Source organism: Diabrotica virgifera, chromosome 5, assembly GCF_917563875.1.
Source record: "Diabrotica virgifera virgifera chromosome 5, PGI_DIABVI_V3a".
In the NCBI taxonomy this organism is placed as follows: domain Eukaryota; kingdom Metazoa; phylum Arthropoda; class Insecta; order Coleoptera; family Chrysomelidae; genus Diabrotica; species Diabrotica virgifera.
The window spans coordinates 8059233-8082100 of NC_065447.1; the positions used below are offsets into that span (position 1 = coordinate 8059233).

Here is a 22868-nt window from a genome sequence, read left to right on the forward strand (position 1 = left end):
GTTTATTTGATTTTAAGTTGTTAAGAACTAGATTTTTGATTATTACTTGCTTGTGCATTTTAAAATTTTAGAAGTTATAGATGTATATACATATATATATCGAATACCAAATACCCAATAACCAAAAATATATTAAATACCAAATGAATATGTAAATGAATGAATGAATACCAAATACCCATATATATATGGCATTTATAGATTTTGAAAAGGCATTCGACTCTACAGAACACTGGGCAGTGAAACAATCACTACACAATAGCAGAGTAGATTACAGGTATACAGAACTAATCTCTAATATATATAGTAAGGCCACAACTACGATCCAACTTGAAACAGAATATTTTATGTTTTGTAGAAATGTCAAATTAAGGAACAAGCCTCACGTTGTAAGTTTTTGTACTAATTTTTATGCAATGTTCTTTCATTTCGTTGTATTTATTTATAACTATATAATAATTTTAGCTAATCCTGACGAAGCAAATAAATTTTGCGAAAGCTTGATTATAACACAGAGTTTCTCTTACCCTGCCCCTTAGAAATAAATGACTGCAACCTCAATAAAAAACTAAAGTCTACATATTGTCAGTCAATAATACCAAACTTCTTTATATATATATATATATATATATATATATATATATATATATATATATATATATATATATATATGTCAAGCGATGAGTCCCGGGACATTCTAAGCGACCTAACGATGACTTCAGGGACATTTGCTGAATTCCGGGTCTGGCCGGAATTCCTATACGTCTAATGATGACTTCCAGGACTGTCCCGGAAATCAATTTATGTATAATGCCTACTTCCGGTACAAATCAGTTTTAAGGATCTCGCAAAAATAGTCATCAATCTAGTAGGATACTTATTTTTATGAGCTCATATAAGTTATAAATGTAAGAAAAAAATTCATTTTCTGTTCACATTTTAAATTCTCCTTTATACCCAATACTTAAAATTATAATTTCGAGTTCTAGCATCCTTGACAGTTACATGTTTCAAGTTTCGTTTTAACTAATCTTGACAACTTTATTTGAAGCTAGAGGAGAAGAGAATAAACTTGATAATGCCTATATTGTGAATACCATTTACTTATTATGTTTAATGAACATATACGATAACGATACTCTAACTTAACCTATAATCTATGCTAGTTTAATTGATACTGAAGGCTTACAGCTCATGTTCCTTTTTGATACTATGGTCATAAAATATGGAAAAACTAAATTTGAAAAATTCGAATCATCAAAACCACAGGCTCTGCTTGATTTATGTTACAACACTTAACACATTTTAGTTTATTATAACTGTCGGAGGGCGTATATAACTCGACCGTCCGTCGTGGGGCCCACTATCCTTAGTGGTGCTAGCAGCACCCAACCTATACGATATCATATTGGATAGGTTCATTGCAATGAACCTATGTAAGATATTTAAATAAAATTTGTAAAAAAATTAATTATATAATATACAAAGTACAACACAATCAATATACTGAAACATGAAACGACTAGGTCAATAGTACTTATTAGTAACATAAATACTGTTTATTACTACTGCAATATAAGCCACAGGTATACAGGGTGTATAGTGTATACTATTTCATAGGGAGAGTATTGGTACCTCGTAAAGTAGAAAAGATAGGGAAATGTTGAAATCGGGAAAAAGTTGCGTATTTATGAAACAATAGTTATTTTCCTAACAAGTGCAGAAAGTCATACTTTTCCGGACGCGACTGCAGTTTGCCGAAAGACGCGAAGCGGGAGTTCGGCAAGCAGTCGAGTGCGGAAAAGAGACTTTCTGCAAGAGTTAGGAATAATATTTTTTCTATAAGTCTTTAAAAAATGCCCAAATCTTAATCAATTAATTTAATTATTATGAAAATACATACACAAATGAATTCTTTGACAAGGTTGTCAAAACCAAACTTTCAATATAATTAGTTAGCATTACGACGATCTTGCTTTCCATGACGATGATCCAAAACGACTGTTATTGTCTACCGATTTGACTTTCGAATATTAAGTCAAAATAATTTTATTTCATCGAATTGTCGCGTTAATTTCATTAAAACAGGAACACAATAAATAAAATAGTAAATAATATCTAAATATTAGTTTATTGCATGTATTATAATTATTTTAAGGCCATATTAAAATATCTACACGCGTGCGGAAAAGTAAAACGCGTGCGAAAAATTGCAACTTTCTAAACTAAAACGCGTGCGAGAAAGTAGACATTTTTGCACGCTCGTAGAAAAATAAATTTGCTAAATCAGCATTAAGGAAACCAGATCCGTATTTAATATTTAAAAATAATTAAAAAGTCCCGTTTTCTAATGTTTGTCCTAACTCCTTTATTTCACAAAATATTAAAAAAAAAACACTTGAGAAATACTACGTTGATACGTGTTTAGTTTTATAATACAATGTTTCGTACTTTCAGGACCACCATCGACATTCGTTTTTTAAATACGAACCTGGAAGTTAGGTAAAAGAAATAAATAAAATAAATGTCCTACGAGACGTTTTCAAGTATTTTTAATATTAGTAACCAAACCATAAGATCAAAGATTCCAATGACACCAATTTGTATAGTCTACTGACTAGTGATGTTGATTATAGTTACTTTCGAGGATTCGTTACAAATCGTTACTTTTGTATAAAGTAATCATGTACAGTATTCGTCACTTTGATTACTATAATTACTTTTGTTACTTTTGTATTTGAGTACCGGTAATCATATCGAGAATCGTATTTCTCAGTAGGTAGGTATTTTGTATAGGTATTCCGATATAAAAACTACAATAGTCGTCGTCGTTGCTCGCTTTGATACGATTGGTACGAAATAACGAAGTAATCAGAATAATCAAAGTAGATATGATAGTCGTTACTCGCTCTGATACGATTGGTACGAAGTAATCAGAGTAATCAAAGTAGATACAATAGTCGTTACTCGCTCTAATACGATTGGTACAAAGTAACGAAGTAATCAGAGTAATCAAAGTATCAAAGTAACGGTTTGCCTCTCTGTATAGTAATCGTTACTTTCAGTATTCGTAAGTACCGAGTACTTTGTACTACTGACATTCTCTTTTACTAAAAAGTTTCTTGAACCAAACTTTTAATCAATAATAGGTACTAAAAACACTTTCAGACATTCATAAAATCGCATCGCCCAAGAAATGGTTAATATTTGAATCGTTGATAAATCACTATCAGTTACGAAAAATTATCGCCTGCATGTACAGCTAGCTCAAGAAGTAACTACCCACTAAAAAAATTCCCCTACTTTACGAGATATCAATACTGTCCCTATGAAATAGTACACCTACACCCTGTATGGACGGTAATTAGAAACCGTGAGAACTGCAGTTCTATAATTAGCATCCAAATTAATACGAGTTTTAACAAATGTGGTGCTTCAGCAAACACATACTTATTTAGGTGACTAAAAAATGACTTCTCTATCAATCAACCTGCACTTCAGACCACACCCATACTGATTTTCCTTCAACTGAGCCTGGCAACGCTGTTGCCGTTAATTATTTATCAATCATATAAAAGTGTTTTGACTTGCAAGACATTTTAAATATATGAATATATATACACGTCTACCGGGACATTAGCCCCCGAAAATTTTGCCGCTAGCGGTTTACGTAGATATTATAAGATTAGTTATTTTCAACTACATATTTGTAAAGGAAGGTCTATTATGTACAAATTAAAAATTGGCACCTACATATTGAAGATTTCGGTTCCTATTCGAAAGTACGGGAATCGAGTTGATTACTGAAATAAATTCGAATTAACGAAAATATTTTGAATCATTCATTAAATTAAAAATTGTGTCATGGAAGCGATCAATAGAACATAAACGTATGTATGGTGATTAGTTCAGGGTCAGTTCTTTTTGCTTAGACCTGTGATTCACAAACATTTGGCGAACATTTATTACCTACAGAGTCTATCGTTGACTTTGTTTTTTTCCTTAACCTTCGGATGACCAAGCGGGGGAAATTGTGACCCCAGCGTATGTTTTTGTTTAATAAATTCAAAAGTATTTTTAATTTTTAACTCATTATTTTTTTATTTGACTTTAATACCATTCTAGATATCCTCATATTTTGAAATAAAAAAAATCCCTATATTTTACGAATAAAAAATATATTCTGAAGTTGATGTTTAATAAAATAGCGTCTATTATGTGTAATTACAAGTAGTTTTACGCTAATGACGTCGACTTTGCAAAGTAACAAGACACTTACTCAACATACACGCTACACATGACACTAATACTCATTTTGTGACTGGATGCCAAACAAAATTAAAAATTAAAAAAAAACTTTATTTTTTGTTAATTGTCATTTTTGACATTTTTGACCTGGGGTCATTTTTCCCCCTCTTGGTCATCCGTGTAACAAAAAAAGGTTGGTCATCGGAAGGTTAATAACTGGTGGTAATAAGGAGTAAGAGAGTAATGACATCATTGAAGTTGTACTTATTATAGGTGGCGAACATTTACCGACAGAGTCTATCGCTGACTTTGTTTTTTTTTTTTTTCGTTAACGACTGGTGGTAATAAGGAATAAGAGTAATGACATCATTGAAGTTGTACATATTTCATAAGTACGTACCTTGCACAACAGAACTAAGTACCTACATAACAAAAATTCGTTCGAAAAAATTTGCCATATACAATCTTCCATCAAATTCTAATCGATAAATAGTAGTGTTATCGAGAAACTGATTGATGAGAAAAATAAATACTTATCTTTATAAAGTTTAAAACAAATTCCTCGTTAATTAGTTTATAGAGAACGGATATCGTCCGGTTATTTCAGGTTAACCTGTGAATGAAACATAAAGATGGGAATGGGAACTGCTTTTTATTTATCACGGTTATATAAACTTCACCTGTCTGTCCTCACTCTGCTACAAATCTGACGATCATTTTTTCACTAACTTCCGAATGTTAAATCGAGTCTTAATTGAAGTCTGTTTCTCGCGACCCCATAATCCACAATATTACTTTTCGTTAAATAAGCAATGTATTGTTAACATAGTATATATGAGTACCATTATATTTAAATTACGGGTTACTAGTTATCTACTTCTTCACTGTTATTGCAATAGGTACTCTAAGTTGTGTGCTAGATTTAGCCATATTTATAATACCTATATCACACTTAAATACGTCACCAACAACTAAACCGCTCTCGTCCTAGCGGTCAAAAACTGACTCATCGATGAATATGCGGTATGGCCAATTTCAACGTACTGCAGTATTTGCGGTAATTTCTACACGCCCTTTTGTCTGAGTTTACTGTTATCCTTTCGTTAAATACGAATGCACTTTGCACGAAAGATAAGTTGACAGTCTTCAATGCGATTTTCATAGACATAAAGATAAGTAAACAGGTAACCGGTCTCTAAATATTAAACAATCTAACCCCATAAGGGGTGGTTATGGGCCTCAATTTTTATTAGTAAAACAACTATCTAACCCCACAAGGGGTGGTTATGGTCCTCAATTCTTGCGCAAGAAATTGTGCAATTAATTGCGCAATTACTAGCATCGTGTAAAGTGGCTATAAATTTCTAATAAGCAGTCCACCATACCGAATCCACTATTTTGGATTTTAAATCTGACAAAATCGTAATTTAGTCGCTCCAAAAAACCCCAATTAATTTTTCTTTAGAAAAAAGTGGTAACCTCTTTTTAGTTATATCACGAGTTCCCGATTACAACTCTGATTTTTACAAATTGACCGAACAAAATCCGCTCTCTATTAATTAACTAAATATGTTACCAGAAAAAAATTAAAATATGCCAGAACTCATCAACATATGAGAAACTCAAAATTATTACGTTTTTTTTTAAGTATATAGTGTACCGTGTAGCAAGTAGTAATGTATTCAAGATTTTGAGTATGTATTTATACCTTAATACTAATTAACTAAATACGTTACCTGAAAAAAAAATCAAATGTACCGGAGCTCACCAAAATATGAGAAGCTCAAAAATATTACCGTTTTTTAAAAAGTATATAGCGTACCATATAGAAAATAGTAATGTACTCAAGATGTCGGGTCTCTATTTACACCTTAATACTAATTAACTAAATAAGTTATCTGAACAAAGTTTAAAATGTACCGGAACTCATCAATACATGATAAACTCAAAAATATTACCGTTTTTTTAGTATATAGTGTACCGTGTAGAAAATAGTAATGTACTCTAGATTTTGGGTCTGTATTTACACCTTAATACTAATTAACTAAATATGTTAACTACCTGAAAACAATTAAAATGTACCGGAACTCATCAATATATGAGCAACTCAAAAATATTACGTTTTTTTAAGTATATAGTGTACCGTGTAGAAAGTAGTAATGTACTCAAGATTTTGGGCTCTATTTACACCTTGATACTAATTAACTAAATACGTTACCTGAAAAAAGTTTAAAATGTACCGGAACTCATCAATATATATGAGAAACTCAAAAATATTACGTTTTTTTTTAAGTATATCGTGTACCGTGTAGAAACTAGTAATGTACTCAAGATTTTGGGTCTGTATTTACACCTTAATTCTAATTAACTAAATACGTTACCTGAAAAAATTCAAATGTACCGGAACTCAACAAAATATGAGAAACTTAAAAATATTACCGTTTTTAAAAAGTATGTAGCGTACCATATAGAAAATAGTAATGTATGTACTCAAGATGTTGGGTCTCTATTTACACCTTAATACTAATTAACTAAATGCGTTACCTGAAAAAAGTTTAAAATGTACCGGAACTCATAAATATATGAAAAACTCAAAAATATTACCGTTTTTGTAAAAGTATATAGTGTACCGTGTAGAAAATAGTAATGTACTCAAGATTTTGGGTCTGTATTTACACCTTAATACTAATTAACTAAATATGTTACCTACCTCAAAAAAATTAAAATGTACCGAAACTCATCAATATATGAGAAACTCAAAAATATTACGTTTTTCTATTAAGTATGTAGTGTCCCGTGTAGAAAGTAGTAATGTACTCAAAATTTTGGGTCTCTATTTACACCTTAATACTAATTAACTAAATACGTTACCTGAAAAAAGTTTAAAATGTACCGGAACTCATCAATATATGAGAAACTCAAAAATATTACGTTTTGTTTTAAAGTATATAGTGTACCGTGTAGAAAGTAGTAATGTACTCAAGATTTTGGGTCTCTATTTCCACCTTATTACTAATTAACTAAATATGTTACCTACCTCACAAAAATTTAAATGTACCGAAACTCATCAATATATGAGAAACTAAAAATATTACGTTTTTCTTTTAAGTATGTAGTGTCCCGTGTAGAAAGTAGTAATGTACTCAAAATTTTGGGTCTCTATTTACACCTTAATACTAATTTACTAAATACGTTACCTGAAAAAAGTTTAAAATGTACCGGAACTCATCAATATATGAGAAACTCAAAAATATTACGTTTTGTTTTAAAGTATATAGTGTACCGTGTAGAAAGTAGTAATGTACTCAAGATTTTGGGTCTCTATTTCCACCTTATTACTAATTAACCAAATACGGTACCTGAAAAAAGTTTTAAATGTACCGGAACTCATCATAATATGAGAAACTCAAAAATATTACCGTTTTTGTAAAAGTAGATAGTGTACCGTGTAGAAAATTGTAATGTACTTAAGATTTTGGGTCTGTATTTACATCTTAATACTAATTAACTAAATATGTTACCTACCTCAAAAAAATTAAAATGTACCGAAACTCATCAATATATGAGAAACTCAAAAATATTACGTTTTTCTTTTTTAAGTATGTAGTGTCCCGTGTAGAAAGTATTAATGTACTCAAAATTTTGGGTCCCTATTTACACCTTAATACTAATTAACTAAATACGTTACCTGAAAAAAGTTTAAAATGTACCGGAACTCATCAATATATGAGAAACTCAAAAATATTTCGTTTTGTTTTAAAGTATATAGTGTACCGTGTAGAAAGTAGTAATGTACTCAAGATTTTGGGTCTGTATTTACACTGTAATACTAATTAACTAAATACGTTACCAGAAAAAAATTAAAATGTACCGGAACTCATCAATATATGAGAAAATCGAAAATATTACCGTTTTTTTAAAGTATATAGTGTACCTACCAAACAGAAAATAGTAAGATCTCTATTTATACCTTAATACTAATTAACTAAATACGTTACCAAAACAAACTGCTGTATTATTTATTTTTTCCTAAAAAGTTGGTTGCGAGTGTTTATGGGATTTTTGTAAACACGTTGTTTCATTACTCCCTATACACCACCATACACCAAAATCGAGCGGATTAAATTCTGGGCTACGTCGTGGCCAACGAAAATGACTACCACGACAATCCAGCGTTCAGGAAATTCGGTATTTGGGTATGTTCTCACTGCCCTCGTATAATGTGGGGGTGTATCATCTTGCATGAACCACAAATGTTGCCTTAAGTTTAATGACAATTTTTCCAACAAATTAATAAGGTCATTTTGTAAAAAATGTAAATAGTTCTCGCCATTCAAATTACAAGGTTAACTCGCATGACTGATTTGAAAAATGCGATTAGCTCGAAAACTGTTGAATTTTAAAGTTATTAACTAGTTTACCTTTTTTCCACACAAATAGCGATAACTTGAAAAATAAAAAAGTTAAGCCCAAAATTTATGCCATATACGTGTCATATGTGGCGGCCTATATAAGCTACATGAATGTATGTATCAAATTATAATTGCACATACTCAGAAGCCTCCAGTCATAAATTTTTATATGTAAATGTCCACATTCATGAAAGTTATAGCAAAAAAATTTAAAATTGGAATTTCAACACCCTGTATAATTCTTAACATCAACATTTTATTAAAGCAAGTTGGCTTAAATCGCAATATTTTAAAGTGTAGAGTCTACTGTTTCTTTATACACTATATACTGGTTTTTAAAAAGTATATAGTGTACCGTGTAGAAAATAGTAATGTACTCAAGATTTTGATCTGTACTCGTATAGACACCTTAAAGGAAGTCCCGGTAGTCATCGTTTGGCATATAATTAACTAAATACGTTACCTGAAAAAAATTCAAATGTACCGGAACTCATCAATATATGAGAAGATCAAAAATATTAGAGTTTTTTCAAAAGTATATAGTGTACCTACCAAATAGGAAATAGTAAGAGATTTTGGGTCTGCATTTACACCTTAATACTAATTAACTAAACAAGTTACCTGAAAAAAATTAAAATGTACCGTAACTCACCAATATATGAGAAACTCAAAAATATTACAGTTTGTTAAAAAGTTTATAGTGTACTCTGTAGAAAATAGTAATGTACTCAAGATTTTAGGTCTGTATACAGGGTTGTCTTTTAGTAATTGTACAAAAATAAACAGTAGATTCTACACTTTAAAATATTATAATGTTAATATTAAGAAAGATACAGGGTGTTGAAATTGCAACTTAAAATTTTATTTTTCGATATAACTTTAATGAATGTGGATATTTATGTATAAAAATATACTTGTATACTTGTTAATAACTTCAAAACTTAACAGTTTTCGAGTTAATCGTATTTTTCAGATCAGCTGCATAACTCGGCTTAAATGCAATTACGGCAGGCAACAAAGGAAAAAAACAAAAACAATAATACTTGTGAATACGAGTACTTTTGACTAAATTGATAGTTTCCAAAAGATTGACGAAAAAAATAGTATACGCTAATATTTTTTACATACATCAGTAGGATACTTAATAACGTTTTATAGGATTTGATATCAAACATTTTACGTTTCATATTAAATTAAAGTCATAATAAAATACATTTTATTTATAAACCAAAGTAAGAAATAGTTAAACTGAATAACATTAAACTTTTTTTTCAAAGTAAGTGTTCGATATATCCACCAATTTCTTCAATGTATTTAGGTATCAATACGTTGCATAAGAGATCGTCTCATATTAAATAGCATCGTTGGTTAAAAACAAACTGCTGTATTATCTGTTTTTTCCCAAAGTTGGTTTGTGAATAAAGTTGGTTTGCGAATGTATATGGGATTCTTGTAAACACGTTGTTTCATTGCTCCCTATGTACCACCATACACCACGACCAATCCAGCGTTCAGGAAATTCGGTATTTAGGTATGTTTTCACTGCCCTCGTATAATGTGGGGGTGCATCATCTTGCACGAACCACAAATTTTGCCTTAAGTTTAATGGCAATTCTACCAACAAATCAATAAAATCATTTTGTAAAAAATGTAAATAGTTCTCACCATTCAAATTACGAGGTAACCCGCATGGCTGATTTGAAAAATGCGATTAGCTCGAAAACTGTTGAGTTTTGAAGTTCGTAACAAGTTTTTTCACACAAATAGCGATAACTTGAAAAGCAAAAAGTTAAGCCCAAATTTATCCCGTATACGTGGCATATGTGGCGGCCTATATAAGCTACATCAACGTATGTAACAAATTATAGTTGCACATACTCAGACGCCTCCAGTCATAAATTTTTATACATGAATGTCCACATTCATGAAAGTTGTAGCAAGAAAAATTTAAAATTGCACAACACCCTGTATAATTCTTAATACATATCAACATTTTATTAAAGTAAGTTGGCTTAAATCGCAATATTTCAAAGTGTAGGATATACTGTTTCTTTATACACTGTATACTGTTTTTAAAAAATATATAGTGTACCGTGTAGAAAATAGTAATGGACTCAAGATTTTGGTCTGTATAGACACCTTAAAAGAAGTCTCGGTAGTCATCGTTTGACATGTAATTAACTAAATACGTTACCAGAAAAAAATTCAAATGTACCGGAACTCATCAATATATGAGAAACTCAAACATATTACCGTTTTTTAAAAGTATATAGTGTTCCGTGTAGAAAACAGTAATGTACTCAAGATTTTGGGTCTGGATAGATACCTTAAAAGAAGTCCCGGTAGTCGTCGTTTGACATAAATAATTAACTAAATACGTTACCTGAGAAAAATTAAAATGTACCGGAACTCATCAATATATGAGAAACTCAAAAATATTACAGTTTTTTAAAAAGTATATAGTGTACCGTGTAGAAAATAGTAATGTACTCAAGATTTTGCGTCTGTATATACACCTTAAAAAAAGTCCCGGTAGTCATCGTTTGACATATATATATATATATATATATATATATATATATATATATATACAGGGTGAGTTTTTAGTGCGGGATCGGTCGATAATTCCATTACGGTATAGAATATGAAAAAAGTTATTTAGAAAAAATGTAGGCAATGATATTCTCCACGCTTGGAAAATATGTCCATTTCTACAGGGTGATCAATAACAGCGTGGTATATCAAATATATAATTTTTTAAATGGGACACCCTATATATTTTTTCATATTTATATTCCCCTCATAATTCTTGTTCATATAATATATGGTTTTGCATTACTATACAGAGTATTTAACAAGTTATGACCATTTTTATTTCGAAATCCCTATGAGATTAACACCCTGTATATAAAGAAGTAATTCATAGACAATAATTTGTTTTATGTAGTAAGATAAAAAATATACTGTAGTTTTTAAAGTAAGTCTAATTGAAATCATTGACGAATGTTTGTATACAGGGTGAACTACAAGACCAAATTACGATTTTCTCTATTTTTTTAAATGGGTCACCCTATATTTTATTTTTGAAGAATATTGTATTTATTATACTCTTTCATTTTTATACAGCATTCCCTATATCTAAACTTATTACTTTCAGAGATATTTTTAGTTTTCTTCAACTTTCGGGAATACATTCAATTTTTCTAGTAGAAATAAGTTGGTATTGAATGATAATTAAACAAAATTATTTCTATACAATAAATAACTAACACAAAATATAAACCATAACAATATGCAATGAATGTATCAATAAATGTGATATTAAGGAATTATCATATTTCCCTAATATACAAGAATCATACAATTCCTACAAAAGAAATATAGGTATCTTGTGTATAATAAAATTACAAGAATATTTTTATTTAATAAACAACTCACACAAAACATAAATCAAAACAATATACAACTAATTTAATAGTTTTTAGATTATTATATCAACAGCATTCTAAGCCAAGAAGTTTTTAGTAACACATTCCTAATAGCAGATTGTGACCCGCAGTGATTAATAATATAATTTTCATATTAAATTTCATTAATATGCATCAAGAAATCCCTACTTTGTTAACACTCAAACTAGGTGATCTATAAATATTTAAGGTGATATTGTTAGAGATTATGTGATTGGTCCACATTTTTTGACGGTTGAGGTTTTTATACGACGGTGCTCCAGTTCTTCTAAAATTGATTTTTTTCAAGTGGGGCTATATAAAAAACCTTACATACCAGAAGCATCCAACAACGCTTGATGATATGAAAAATAGAATAAAAGAAGCTTTTAATAATATTGACTTACAAAAATGTTAGAAATGTGGCTCGGTCATTTGAATATCGGTTACAAAATTGCATAGACGTTGAAAGTGGCCATTTTCAACATTTACTTTAGACTTATAGCCTTAACATCACATTAATTGGTACATTCATTAAATTTTGTTATGGTTTATTATTTTTTTGTTAGTTATTTATTGAATGAAAATATTTGTTATATTATTACATAATACTTATTTGTTAAGTTATTTATATTTATAAGAATAATTGAATGTATTCCCGGCAAATGAAGAAAACTAAAAATATCTCAGAAACTAATAAGTTTAGATATAGGCGATGCTATATAAAAATGAAAGAGTATCATAAATACAATATTTAAAAAAAAATAAAATATAGGGTGATCTATTAAAAAAAAATTGAGAAAATCGTGATTTTGTTTTGTAGTTTAAACGTTCTTATAAAAATGAATGTTCTACTAAAAAATTCTTGGCTTAGAATGCTGTTGATATACTAATCTAAAAACTGTTACATCAGTTGTATATTGTTTTGATTTATGTTTCATGTAAGTTATTTATTGAATAAAAATAATCTTGTTATATTATTATATACAATACAAAGTTTTTTGTAGGAATTTTACGATTCTTGTATATTAGGGAAATATGATAATTTCTTAATATCACATTTATTGGTATATTCACTGCATATTGCTATGGCTTATATTTTGTGTTAGTTATTTATCTAATAAAAATAATTGTGTTTAATTATCACTCAATACTAACTTATTTCTACTAGAAGAATTGAATGTATTCCCGAAATTTGAAGAAAACTAAAAATATCTCGGAAAGTAATCAGTTTAGATATAGGGAATGCTATATAAAAATGAAAGAGTATATTAAATACAATAATGTTGAAAAATAAAATATTTAAAAAAATAGAGAAAATCGTAATTTGGTTTTGTAGTTCACCCTGTATTCAAACATTCGTCAATGATGTGAATTGGACTTAATTTAAAAACTACAGTATATTGTTTATCTTATTACATAAAACAAATTATTGTCTACGAATTACTTCTTTATATACAGGGTGTTAATCTCATAGTGATTTCGAAATAAAAATGGTCATAACTTGTTAAATACTCTGTATAGTAATGCAAAACCATATATTATATAAACAAGAATTATGAGGGGAACATAAATATGAAAAAATATATAGGGTGTCCCATTTAAAAAATTATATGTTTGATATACCACGCAGTTACTGATCACCCTGTAGAAATCGACATATTTTCCAAGCGTGGAGAGTATCATTGCCTACATTTTTTTTAAATAACTTTTCTCGATATTTTATACCATAATGGGGTTATCGACCGATCCCGCACTAAAAACTCACCCTGTATATTAAGAGAATGAATAAAAATGGTATACATTTTTATTTTTATATATATATATATATATATATATATATATATATATATATATATATATATATATATATATATATATATATATATATATCGTCGCAATCTGGTTTTCTACATCTCGATAATCTAACACTTTTTCAGCACCTAATTAACGGTTCCGATATCGTCTTTACAAATATTTGTTAATTATTTAAACTGTCACTGTCACCGATTGACAGATCAGAAACTAAAAAAAAGCAACTGCTCTCTTAATTATCTGTTGTCTGAAAAGTAATAAATAAACCGGGACAAAAACTTTTCATGACGAAAGTATCTTTCGGTGGCTATTTTGAAAAAGCAAATAAATGTCAGAGATGAGCATTCCAAAAATACATTATTGAAACAGTAAAACACTGTTTTAATAGTTATAAATATCGTCGTATGTGTAAATCCAAATCATTACAAGATCTGTTGCATGTTAAGTGTATAAGATGCGGATTTACAGAGGCGGATTTTAGATTGGGAAATTAAATTTATTACGAAATTATAAATGAGGATCATATATTTTAGATAGTTACTTTTAGATATATTCAAGAAGGTATATGCAACAGGAGTAATACCCATAGATATAATAACATGTAGATTAGGCTAGCTATAGGCCGCTCTGTGCATCGAGGTGTAACGCCGATATCAAGGACGCCATTTGGTCAATATTCATTTTGAGTGGTCTAGCCATCTTTGTCCGTCATATGAGCGGTATCGCTTGGTAAAAAGAGATACATCGACCACATATCGACTACCGCGCGTTACACTTTTTGCTCAGTATGCCTTGTCTACGGTTAACATGTCTCTGGTAATACCCCAGGGGCTAGATTCCGTGCACTGTAGATATCTACAGTCGCCTTCTATCGATGTCAATTGTCATGAAAATATTTGAATTTTTAGCTTTAATTGAATTATTTTCTAGTTTTGCTAGGTTATACTCTAATTGATGCTGAAGTGACACTTAGTAAAACAAGAAAATATTTGATTTAAAACTAAAAATTCAAATATTTTCATGACAATTGCCATCGACAGAAAGCGACTGTAGATATCTACAGTGCACGGAATCTAGGCCCAGGATTGGTTGCTGTCCACGTTTGTAACACTACCAAAGTCAGTACATGGGACAGAATGCTCCCAGTACAGAACAATTTCCTTAATAAGCCACACTCTTAAGATATTCCTTAAAATATTACATGGAAAACTATACAAAAAATAGAATAAGATATAGATGACACCCAGTTTGGATTTAGAGAAGGACTTGGAACGAGAGAGATTCGCTTTTAACGTTCTCGCGCAAAGACGACTAGATATGAACCAGGACCTCTATGTCTGCTTTATAGATTATCAAAAGGCTTTTGATAGAGTATGACATCAGAAACTCATAGAACTTTTAAAAGAAAAGAATGTGGGCAGTCGAGATGTACGGATTATTGTCAATCTGTACTGGAATCAAAAAGCAAAGGTTAAAATATAAATTGTCGAAACGGATACCATAGAAATCAAAAGAGGTGTTAGACAGTGTTGCGTGTTGTCTCCATTGTTATTCAATCTGTACAGCGAAGTTATTTTTAAGGAAGCAGTATCAGAGGAAGGACAGAATATATCAAATAAACGGAAAAATCTTAAACAACATAAGATTTGCAGACGACACCGCTATTTCTGCAGACAGTCTAGAAGCACTTCAACGATTAGTAAATAGATTACATCAAATCAGGGGCTGTTCAAGTATTACGTAACGCAGGTTGGGGGGGGGGGTTAAAAATCTTCAAAAATTGCGTTACGTAATACGTGAATGCCCCATTAAGGTGCGTTACGTAGGGGGGGAGGGGGGTCAAAACTCGCGTTACGTAATACTTGAACGCTCCCTCAATATAAAATATGGACTACAAAAGAACGTTAAGAAAACCAAGTTCGTGATTGTTTCTAAGCAACATACACTAGGAAGGCTAGATATCGAGGGAAAACATGTAGAAAGAGTGAATAACTACAAATATTTAGGAACCTGGGTAAATGAAAACAATGACCAAGGAAGAGAAATCAGGAGGGTCATTAAAATTGCAAGAAAAGCATTTATAAAAATAAAAAAATGTTTGTTAATCGATACCTTCCTCTGGAGCTGAGGATAAGAGCTTTAAGATGCTACGTGTTCTCGATGTAGTTGGACACTAATAGTAGACAATATAAAGAAGTGGGAAACATTTGGGATGTGCTATAGAAAGATTTTGAAAATACCATGGATATAACGAATTACAAATGCAGAAGTGTTAAGAAGACTAAAACAGGACTGCGAGGTGATAAAGAACATCAAAACAAGAAAGCTGGACTATTTAGGCCACATTACCAAAGGTGCGAAATATGCAAGATAGAATTAAGGGTAAAAGATACAAGAAGAATTTCCTAGCTGAGAAACTAAAGAGAGTGGTATAGTTGCAGTTCAGTAGATCTTTTCAGAGGAGCCGGCAATAAGGTACGGATAGCTGTAATGATAGCCAACCTCCGATAGGAGAACGAACTACAAAAAGAGAAGAATCTTATTTTTCTTATTTATAAGGGCAACAAAAGCGACTACAGAAACTACAAAAAGCAGGAAAATGAAGCACTAAAAAGCATCAAACCTATCAATTTTCTCTATAGGATTGACAGTACCCTTTAAAATATATTTTTCTTATTTTACCTTGGTTTCACAAATTCATTCACAGCACGAGATGATTGAAGATTAAAAATTTCATATGACAAGCCTAAAAACACATTTACACAAATAAGAGAAATAATTACTGGCCGATCTCTGCAATATTTTGTGCAGAATTGGTGATGAGTAAAACCTTAAAAATCGGCATTGTGACAACTTATCCCTGTGACAACTAGCCCCGGTCTCCCCTACTCTTCCTTGTATTATTACTTGCAACAAGTTATAACTCTCGCCCCTCATGACATGTCTCAGATATTCCAGTTTTCTAACTTTAATCGTATTCAAAACATATCTTTCTTTTCCCATTCTTCTCAACCCGTCGACATTCGTGACTCTATCCACCTTTACAAAATACTTTTACTATTACGCAAAATTCATATTTTATGCCAAACATCGCTGACGACTGAAAAAGACTGAAAAAATGTTACCTACCTACCTTTATAACATTTTTTCCGGCACAATGGAAATTTGCCATCTTTTCTAAGATATATTCATTGAAAAGTGGATTCTTGACGTGCACTTCCAAAAGGCGAATTACGGTTTGTAAAATTACTTTTCATAACGATGAGAATTCATCCCCTCAGGTTTAGCCGCTTTGTGCCGTGTTTTATATACATTGGGGATGATGGTGGTGTAAGGTGGTGGTCTTTCAGAAACCTGCATAATTTTCGAATATATTCAACAGCTTCCTGCTATGCTATGATGGCACAAAGTCTTCGCTTCGCTAAAATTGTCGCGCTAATGCCAGAACCGGACGTGCACACAATTTTTTCGAAAAATAAAAGTATAAATGAGGGTTTAATACAGTAGCGGATCCAAGGGGGCTATCCCCCCTTGGGGGCAGACGAAAGTAAACAGCAATTCAATAATCATAAAAAATAAAAACCGACAGCCTGCCTATTAGAAATATAAGATAATAAAAGGTACAAATAAAAGTAAACAAACTATTTATTTTAACCGAACCGTATTATCAATACAATAATATACAAAGAAATTAAGATATGTGTTTCTTCTACAAAATATTCTTGCAGACTAAATATCAAACACAGAACTGAAATAGAGTTCTCCCATTCACATGTCTTGTAACGGGATACTTTTATGCAATTTTACGTAAGAGGGTATCGGCCTAATGGTTCTAAGAAGTGGGCCTCCCATGAAGAAAGACTCCACGTGTTTCTAACACTTAACAAAAATATATTATAGTTGAGTATTAAGTAAATTCCAACATAAGTAAATTCCAACACTGCTAAACAAAAAAAATTACGCCCATCCAAAAAATAATTGAAAACCCACTTATCCTAGGGGTGGTAAGACTAAGTGACCTTGCATCAGAGAAAAGTAATTAAATCGCCTTCAAGATGCATGACCCTTGCCCCAAAAAAAATTCTGGATCCGCCACTGGTTTAATATGGAATCCACAAGGAAAAGAAAGAATTTTTCCTGTAGCTGGCTGTATAGCATCAATTATAAAAATTTGATTGAAATATCCTTTGTAAAAGGTTTAAATATTTTTATTAAAATCCCTTTATCCCTACATCACAAAAGGTTTTCGATTTTCTTACAAAATCATCATCAGTGTTAAAAAAACAGGTTGAATGCCAGCTAAGCCTGAGCCGCAAAAGAAATACCAGGGTGAGCACCCTTTAAATAGCTATGCTATGAATGCATATTTGCATTCATAACATAACTATTTGCATTTAGATGGCAGCCATCTAACTCTCGTCATGTAGATACACAACAACTCACTTTACATCCCACGTGATGGGAATGTCATACTTTACCTAAGGGCATAATTCCTTATAAATTTGATCCATCCTATGGAATTTCAAGCAAATATGCATTTATAACGTAACTATGTATATACCATTTAAAGGGTGCTCACCCTGGTATTTCTTTGGTGGCTCAGCTAGCATTCAACCTCTTTATTTTTTAACACTGATGATGATTTTGTAAGAAAATCAAAAACGTTCTGTGATGTAGCCCTCAAAGGGATTTTAATAAAAAAATGTTTACCTTTTACAAAGAATTGTTCAATAAATTTTTTGGTTCAATATGGCTCTAAAATGACTAAATAAATATCACTATTAGTACATTCTTTGTGACTGTTTTTGCGGTAAATTTTAAAGAACCACTTGGATTGACTTGAAATTTGGCATACATATACATAGTATGTCAAAGAAAAAAAGTGATATTGTGCCGATGTGTGCTTTTGCTCTGGGGGTGAGTACCACAGTACCACCCCTTCTCGGGGGTGGAAATATTTAACCTCAAACTAACCTCGGAAATTGATAGATATTTCAATTCTGAGTAAAAAACCTTATATACGACTTTTTCGGTAAGTTTAGCAAGTTATTCAGGGACTTTAGCAAGTTATTCACGATCGAAATTGATGATTTGAAAAAAGCATGTTTTTGAGTGGATTTTCAAAAATAACTCTAAAATTATGCATTTTTACGAAAAAGTCATTACAATCAAAAAGAAACCTTTTAAATTAATGAATGGAGTGGTGTTCTTTAAATTATTATAGTAATAACACAAACCTAAGTTACAGCCTACTTAAAATCGGGGTTTTTTCGAATTAACCTTGAATCAAACATTTTACCATTAAATAACGCAAAAAATAGAGATTTTTAGAAAAAAACTTTAAAGACATCTTTTAAAGATTTTACTGATACCTTTAAAAGGTGCTACGATAAAAGTAATTTGGATAAAAAATGGCCGAGTTATTACAAAAACAAAACGATTATGTCGTTGAAAAAACAATAGAATAGTTACTTAATTTGGCGAATTTTCCACAAAAATAAAAATTAGCATTTGTCCATACACAATTAGGTTTATGTATAAACTGACTACGTGTTCTGAGATTTTAAGCAGTTTAAAGTGCTTAGGTTTGAAAAAAATTTCAATTCAATATTAAATTATTTTTTTGATATTTTATAAATGTTTTCCATTTTTTCAAAATTACTTGAAAACTAAAAGAAATTTGAAAAATATATATATCAATACTAAAATGTAGTATTTTTCACACTGAAACTTTTCCATTTTTTTCAATGTCGCTATGATAAAAACTGAGTGAGATATTTATATTTTAAATTTGCACGTGTGAGAAGCAGTTTTCTAAGCTCTTTGAATCGCCTGCTTTAAAAATCAAAGACCTCTAGAAAGTCCAACTTTTGAAAACTTTTAGTATTTACAATTCCCCATAAAATAAGCTTTGGAACAATGAAATATCTTGAAAATTACAGAAGTTATCGTTAAAAAAACCATATTGAAACTTATGTCGAATACTTTTTAAGCGTTGATATAAATATTTTATTTTTTTTTCATGAAAAAGGCGCATCGTATTAAAAAAAGGGAAGATATATTTTTTGTCACAAATTAAATAAGTAACTCAAAAATGCTTTTTAATTTGAAATACCTCAGTGGCGTACTATTTTTTTTTTAATTCAGACTAGTACCCGTATGCGCGCCAATGGTGAATATAAAATTCTTAATAGTAAGTCTGTCAACAAATGCGTAATAACTACCTCTTGAAACCCACCAAATTTCATTTGCATATCTCAACCGGTTTTAGAGCAATCAATAAATCTTCACATTGTAAGAGAAATAGCCCCCCGTATCTTGGAACTTCATTTAGCTACGACTCTGGTTCTACTAGGTCTCCAAACTTCATACATACACAGATTTTTTCAATTTTTCATAATCTATATTTCTGCTTGGAATATTTTTTCGATAAAATACTTACTTTTTGCGAAAAACCGTCTAACAACGTGATTCTTTTGTTGAAAAATCAACATATTCACTCGCACATAACTCGAAAAGTATTGACTTAGTGAAAAAACTCTATAGAACAAAAGTTGCTTAAAATTAGCCAGTTTATCCATTTCCGGACTTATTTTGGACCTATATTTTTTCACCCCCAAGAACTAGAAGGGGTGAGATTCACCCCCAGGGCAAAAGCACACATCGGTACTATATCACTTTTTTTCTTTGACTTATTAGCTATGTGAATGCCAAATTTCATGTCAACCCAAGCGGTTGTTTCAAATTCACCGGTTTTGCAATATTTTACCGTGAGTGAATGATCTAATAAATGTCTTTGTAGGGGTAGTTTATAAGGGTGGAAAATATTAAATACTTAATAAACTAAATTGCAAACATAAAATAAAGTTTAAATCACTACAAAATACATCATTACCTAATTTAAAGTTACTTACAAAATATGTTTTATACAAATTCTTATTTAGAGGGTATTTTTTAAGAGTTTAAAAATAGTTATTAACTATATTTAAACAATAAAATTCCTATATTTAACATACTATTTAACATACCTACACATAATTTAGATTTAAATTACGCTTATATCGGCTGTTTTTATTTTTTGGTAAAAAAGAGTAGTTTTCACCCCTTAAAAATAAAAAGCACACATTGTAGTCATATAACTTTAGAAAAGGAGGACAAGATGAGCTTATTTGCAAAATTTCTTCTAAATCGGAGCGGTTCTTTAGAATTTAGAGGTCTTGCAATATATGCCGTTAAAGAACGTAAGTACTATATGAGAAAGGCAATAACATATTGAGGATTTATCATTTACGTTTTAAAATCACGTAATACAGCTGCGATCACTGAATAGTGTACACCTTCATTTTTACATTGTAATACTGAGATTTTCTAAATCTCAAAGTGCTTGTCAAAAATTTCGCGTGTATTGTGAAATAAAATAAAAAGCTAATAACGCGTCCAAAATAGCTACAATGCGTTTAAATGACGCGCAGAATACAAGAACAATAATTATCTCGTAGATTGTCTGAAAGAAGCTCATTTTGTGACAGCTCGATTTGAAGTTTTTTTTTATTTATAAAAGAGAATGTTAACACAACTAGTTAAAATAACTACTTATTTCTTATTTTAATATGGTTTTGTATTAATATTTGTAAATTTTGTTGCAGGTTGTGACATGGGTACCAGTACATCCAGCCTGGATTGCCTAAACCTCATCGTACAAAGTATTACCAATAAGAGTAAACACGAAAACAGCGATCATCATGGTACTTAAAGCCCCTTTCGTTAAACCACATTAAATTCGTTAATTTTATAATAGTCATTGTTGCTATCATAATATATAGTTATTTATAAATAAACTTTAAGAATATTGTAGATTTTTATTGTTCTCATAGTTGCTACCACTACAGAGACTCATGAAATTACCAAACAAAGGAGACAGCACATGAAGAAGATATTTTGATTTAATTAATTAAAAATAATGATATCGCATTATTGATACAACCTGAAAATGCGAGCATTATCATAACGAAAACTTTGTTTACGTTTACCAAAAATAATTTCTATATTACTATCTCCCTGTAGACAACTTCGAGATCGGTTATATCAAATTTGCTTCGCGATATCAAACTAGCAATATGATATTCGTAATTTATGTAAAAAACACATTGAATTTATATATGCCTTAACCCGGGAGCAGTCGCGCTCACTTCTGTCACGTAAGCAGTCGCGCTTAGAGAAAAAATGTAACAATACGAATTTAAAACTTTCTCTTTTATAATATTTTTATTTACTTGTTATGTTAAAAATATCTATTTCTAACAATCTTAAAGCTAATTGGTTCTCACCAAAACCATGAATTCCAAAAAAAAAATAAAAAAATATTTAAAAAAAATATCCCACGAGTTACAATAATCTTCCTCGAGGCACTTACGAGTGGAAAGTTATGTTGCAAAATTTTTCATCAAGTTATCACGGAAAAGGATAAAATGTGATTTTTTCTAACGGCGCGACTGCTCCCGGGTTAAGTCGAAAATTCGATTATTTCGACTTTGAAATCGGATATCGCGAAGATGGTTCCAGATATTGAAATTTCCTTTGCAGATTTGGATTCAGAAGACAAACCTATACCGGGTGGTGAATTGGAAAACAAGCCGTAGGAAATTCAATGTAAAATTTTAAACTGTTGACTTCCTGCTTCCCTAATTATTTTACATCAAAACACATAAGAAACTTTGTAGAGTATTGAAATCTGTTTTGAAAACAACTGTTAAAATTGTTCTATTAATACGAATTAAACATATTCCAAAATTTATAAAAATATAATAAATTTCTCATAGAATCACGTCAAATTGGGTACCCCCCGTAAGATAGGCAAAATGCCCTCACTCCCAGAATTCAATTTTTTATATTTTTTTTACGTTCTATGCGATTAAAAAATGAGATTATGCGGATTTTTAGCTCGCCA

At 30.6% G+C, this 22868-nt stretch overlaps 1 protein-coding gene across 4 annotated transcripts in view; it reads left to right on the top strand.

The window, feature by feature from the left end:
- The window catches only part of LOC114338024 (transcription factor SUM-1), a 182735-nt gene extending 160965 nt beyond the window's left edge, over positions 1-21770 (top strand). For all 4 annotated transcript variants that reach the window (XM_050651260.1, XM_050651259.1, XM_050651258.1 and 1 more), the window contains exon 6: positions 21568-21770. In XM_050651260.1, coding sequence (XP_050507217.1) covers positions 21568-21674 — 107 coding nt within the window. In that variant the 3' untranslated portion in view covers positions 21675-21770. The remainder of the gene's footprint in view (positions 1-21567) is intronic.
- Positions 21771-22868: the final 1098 nt, after the last annotated feature.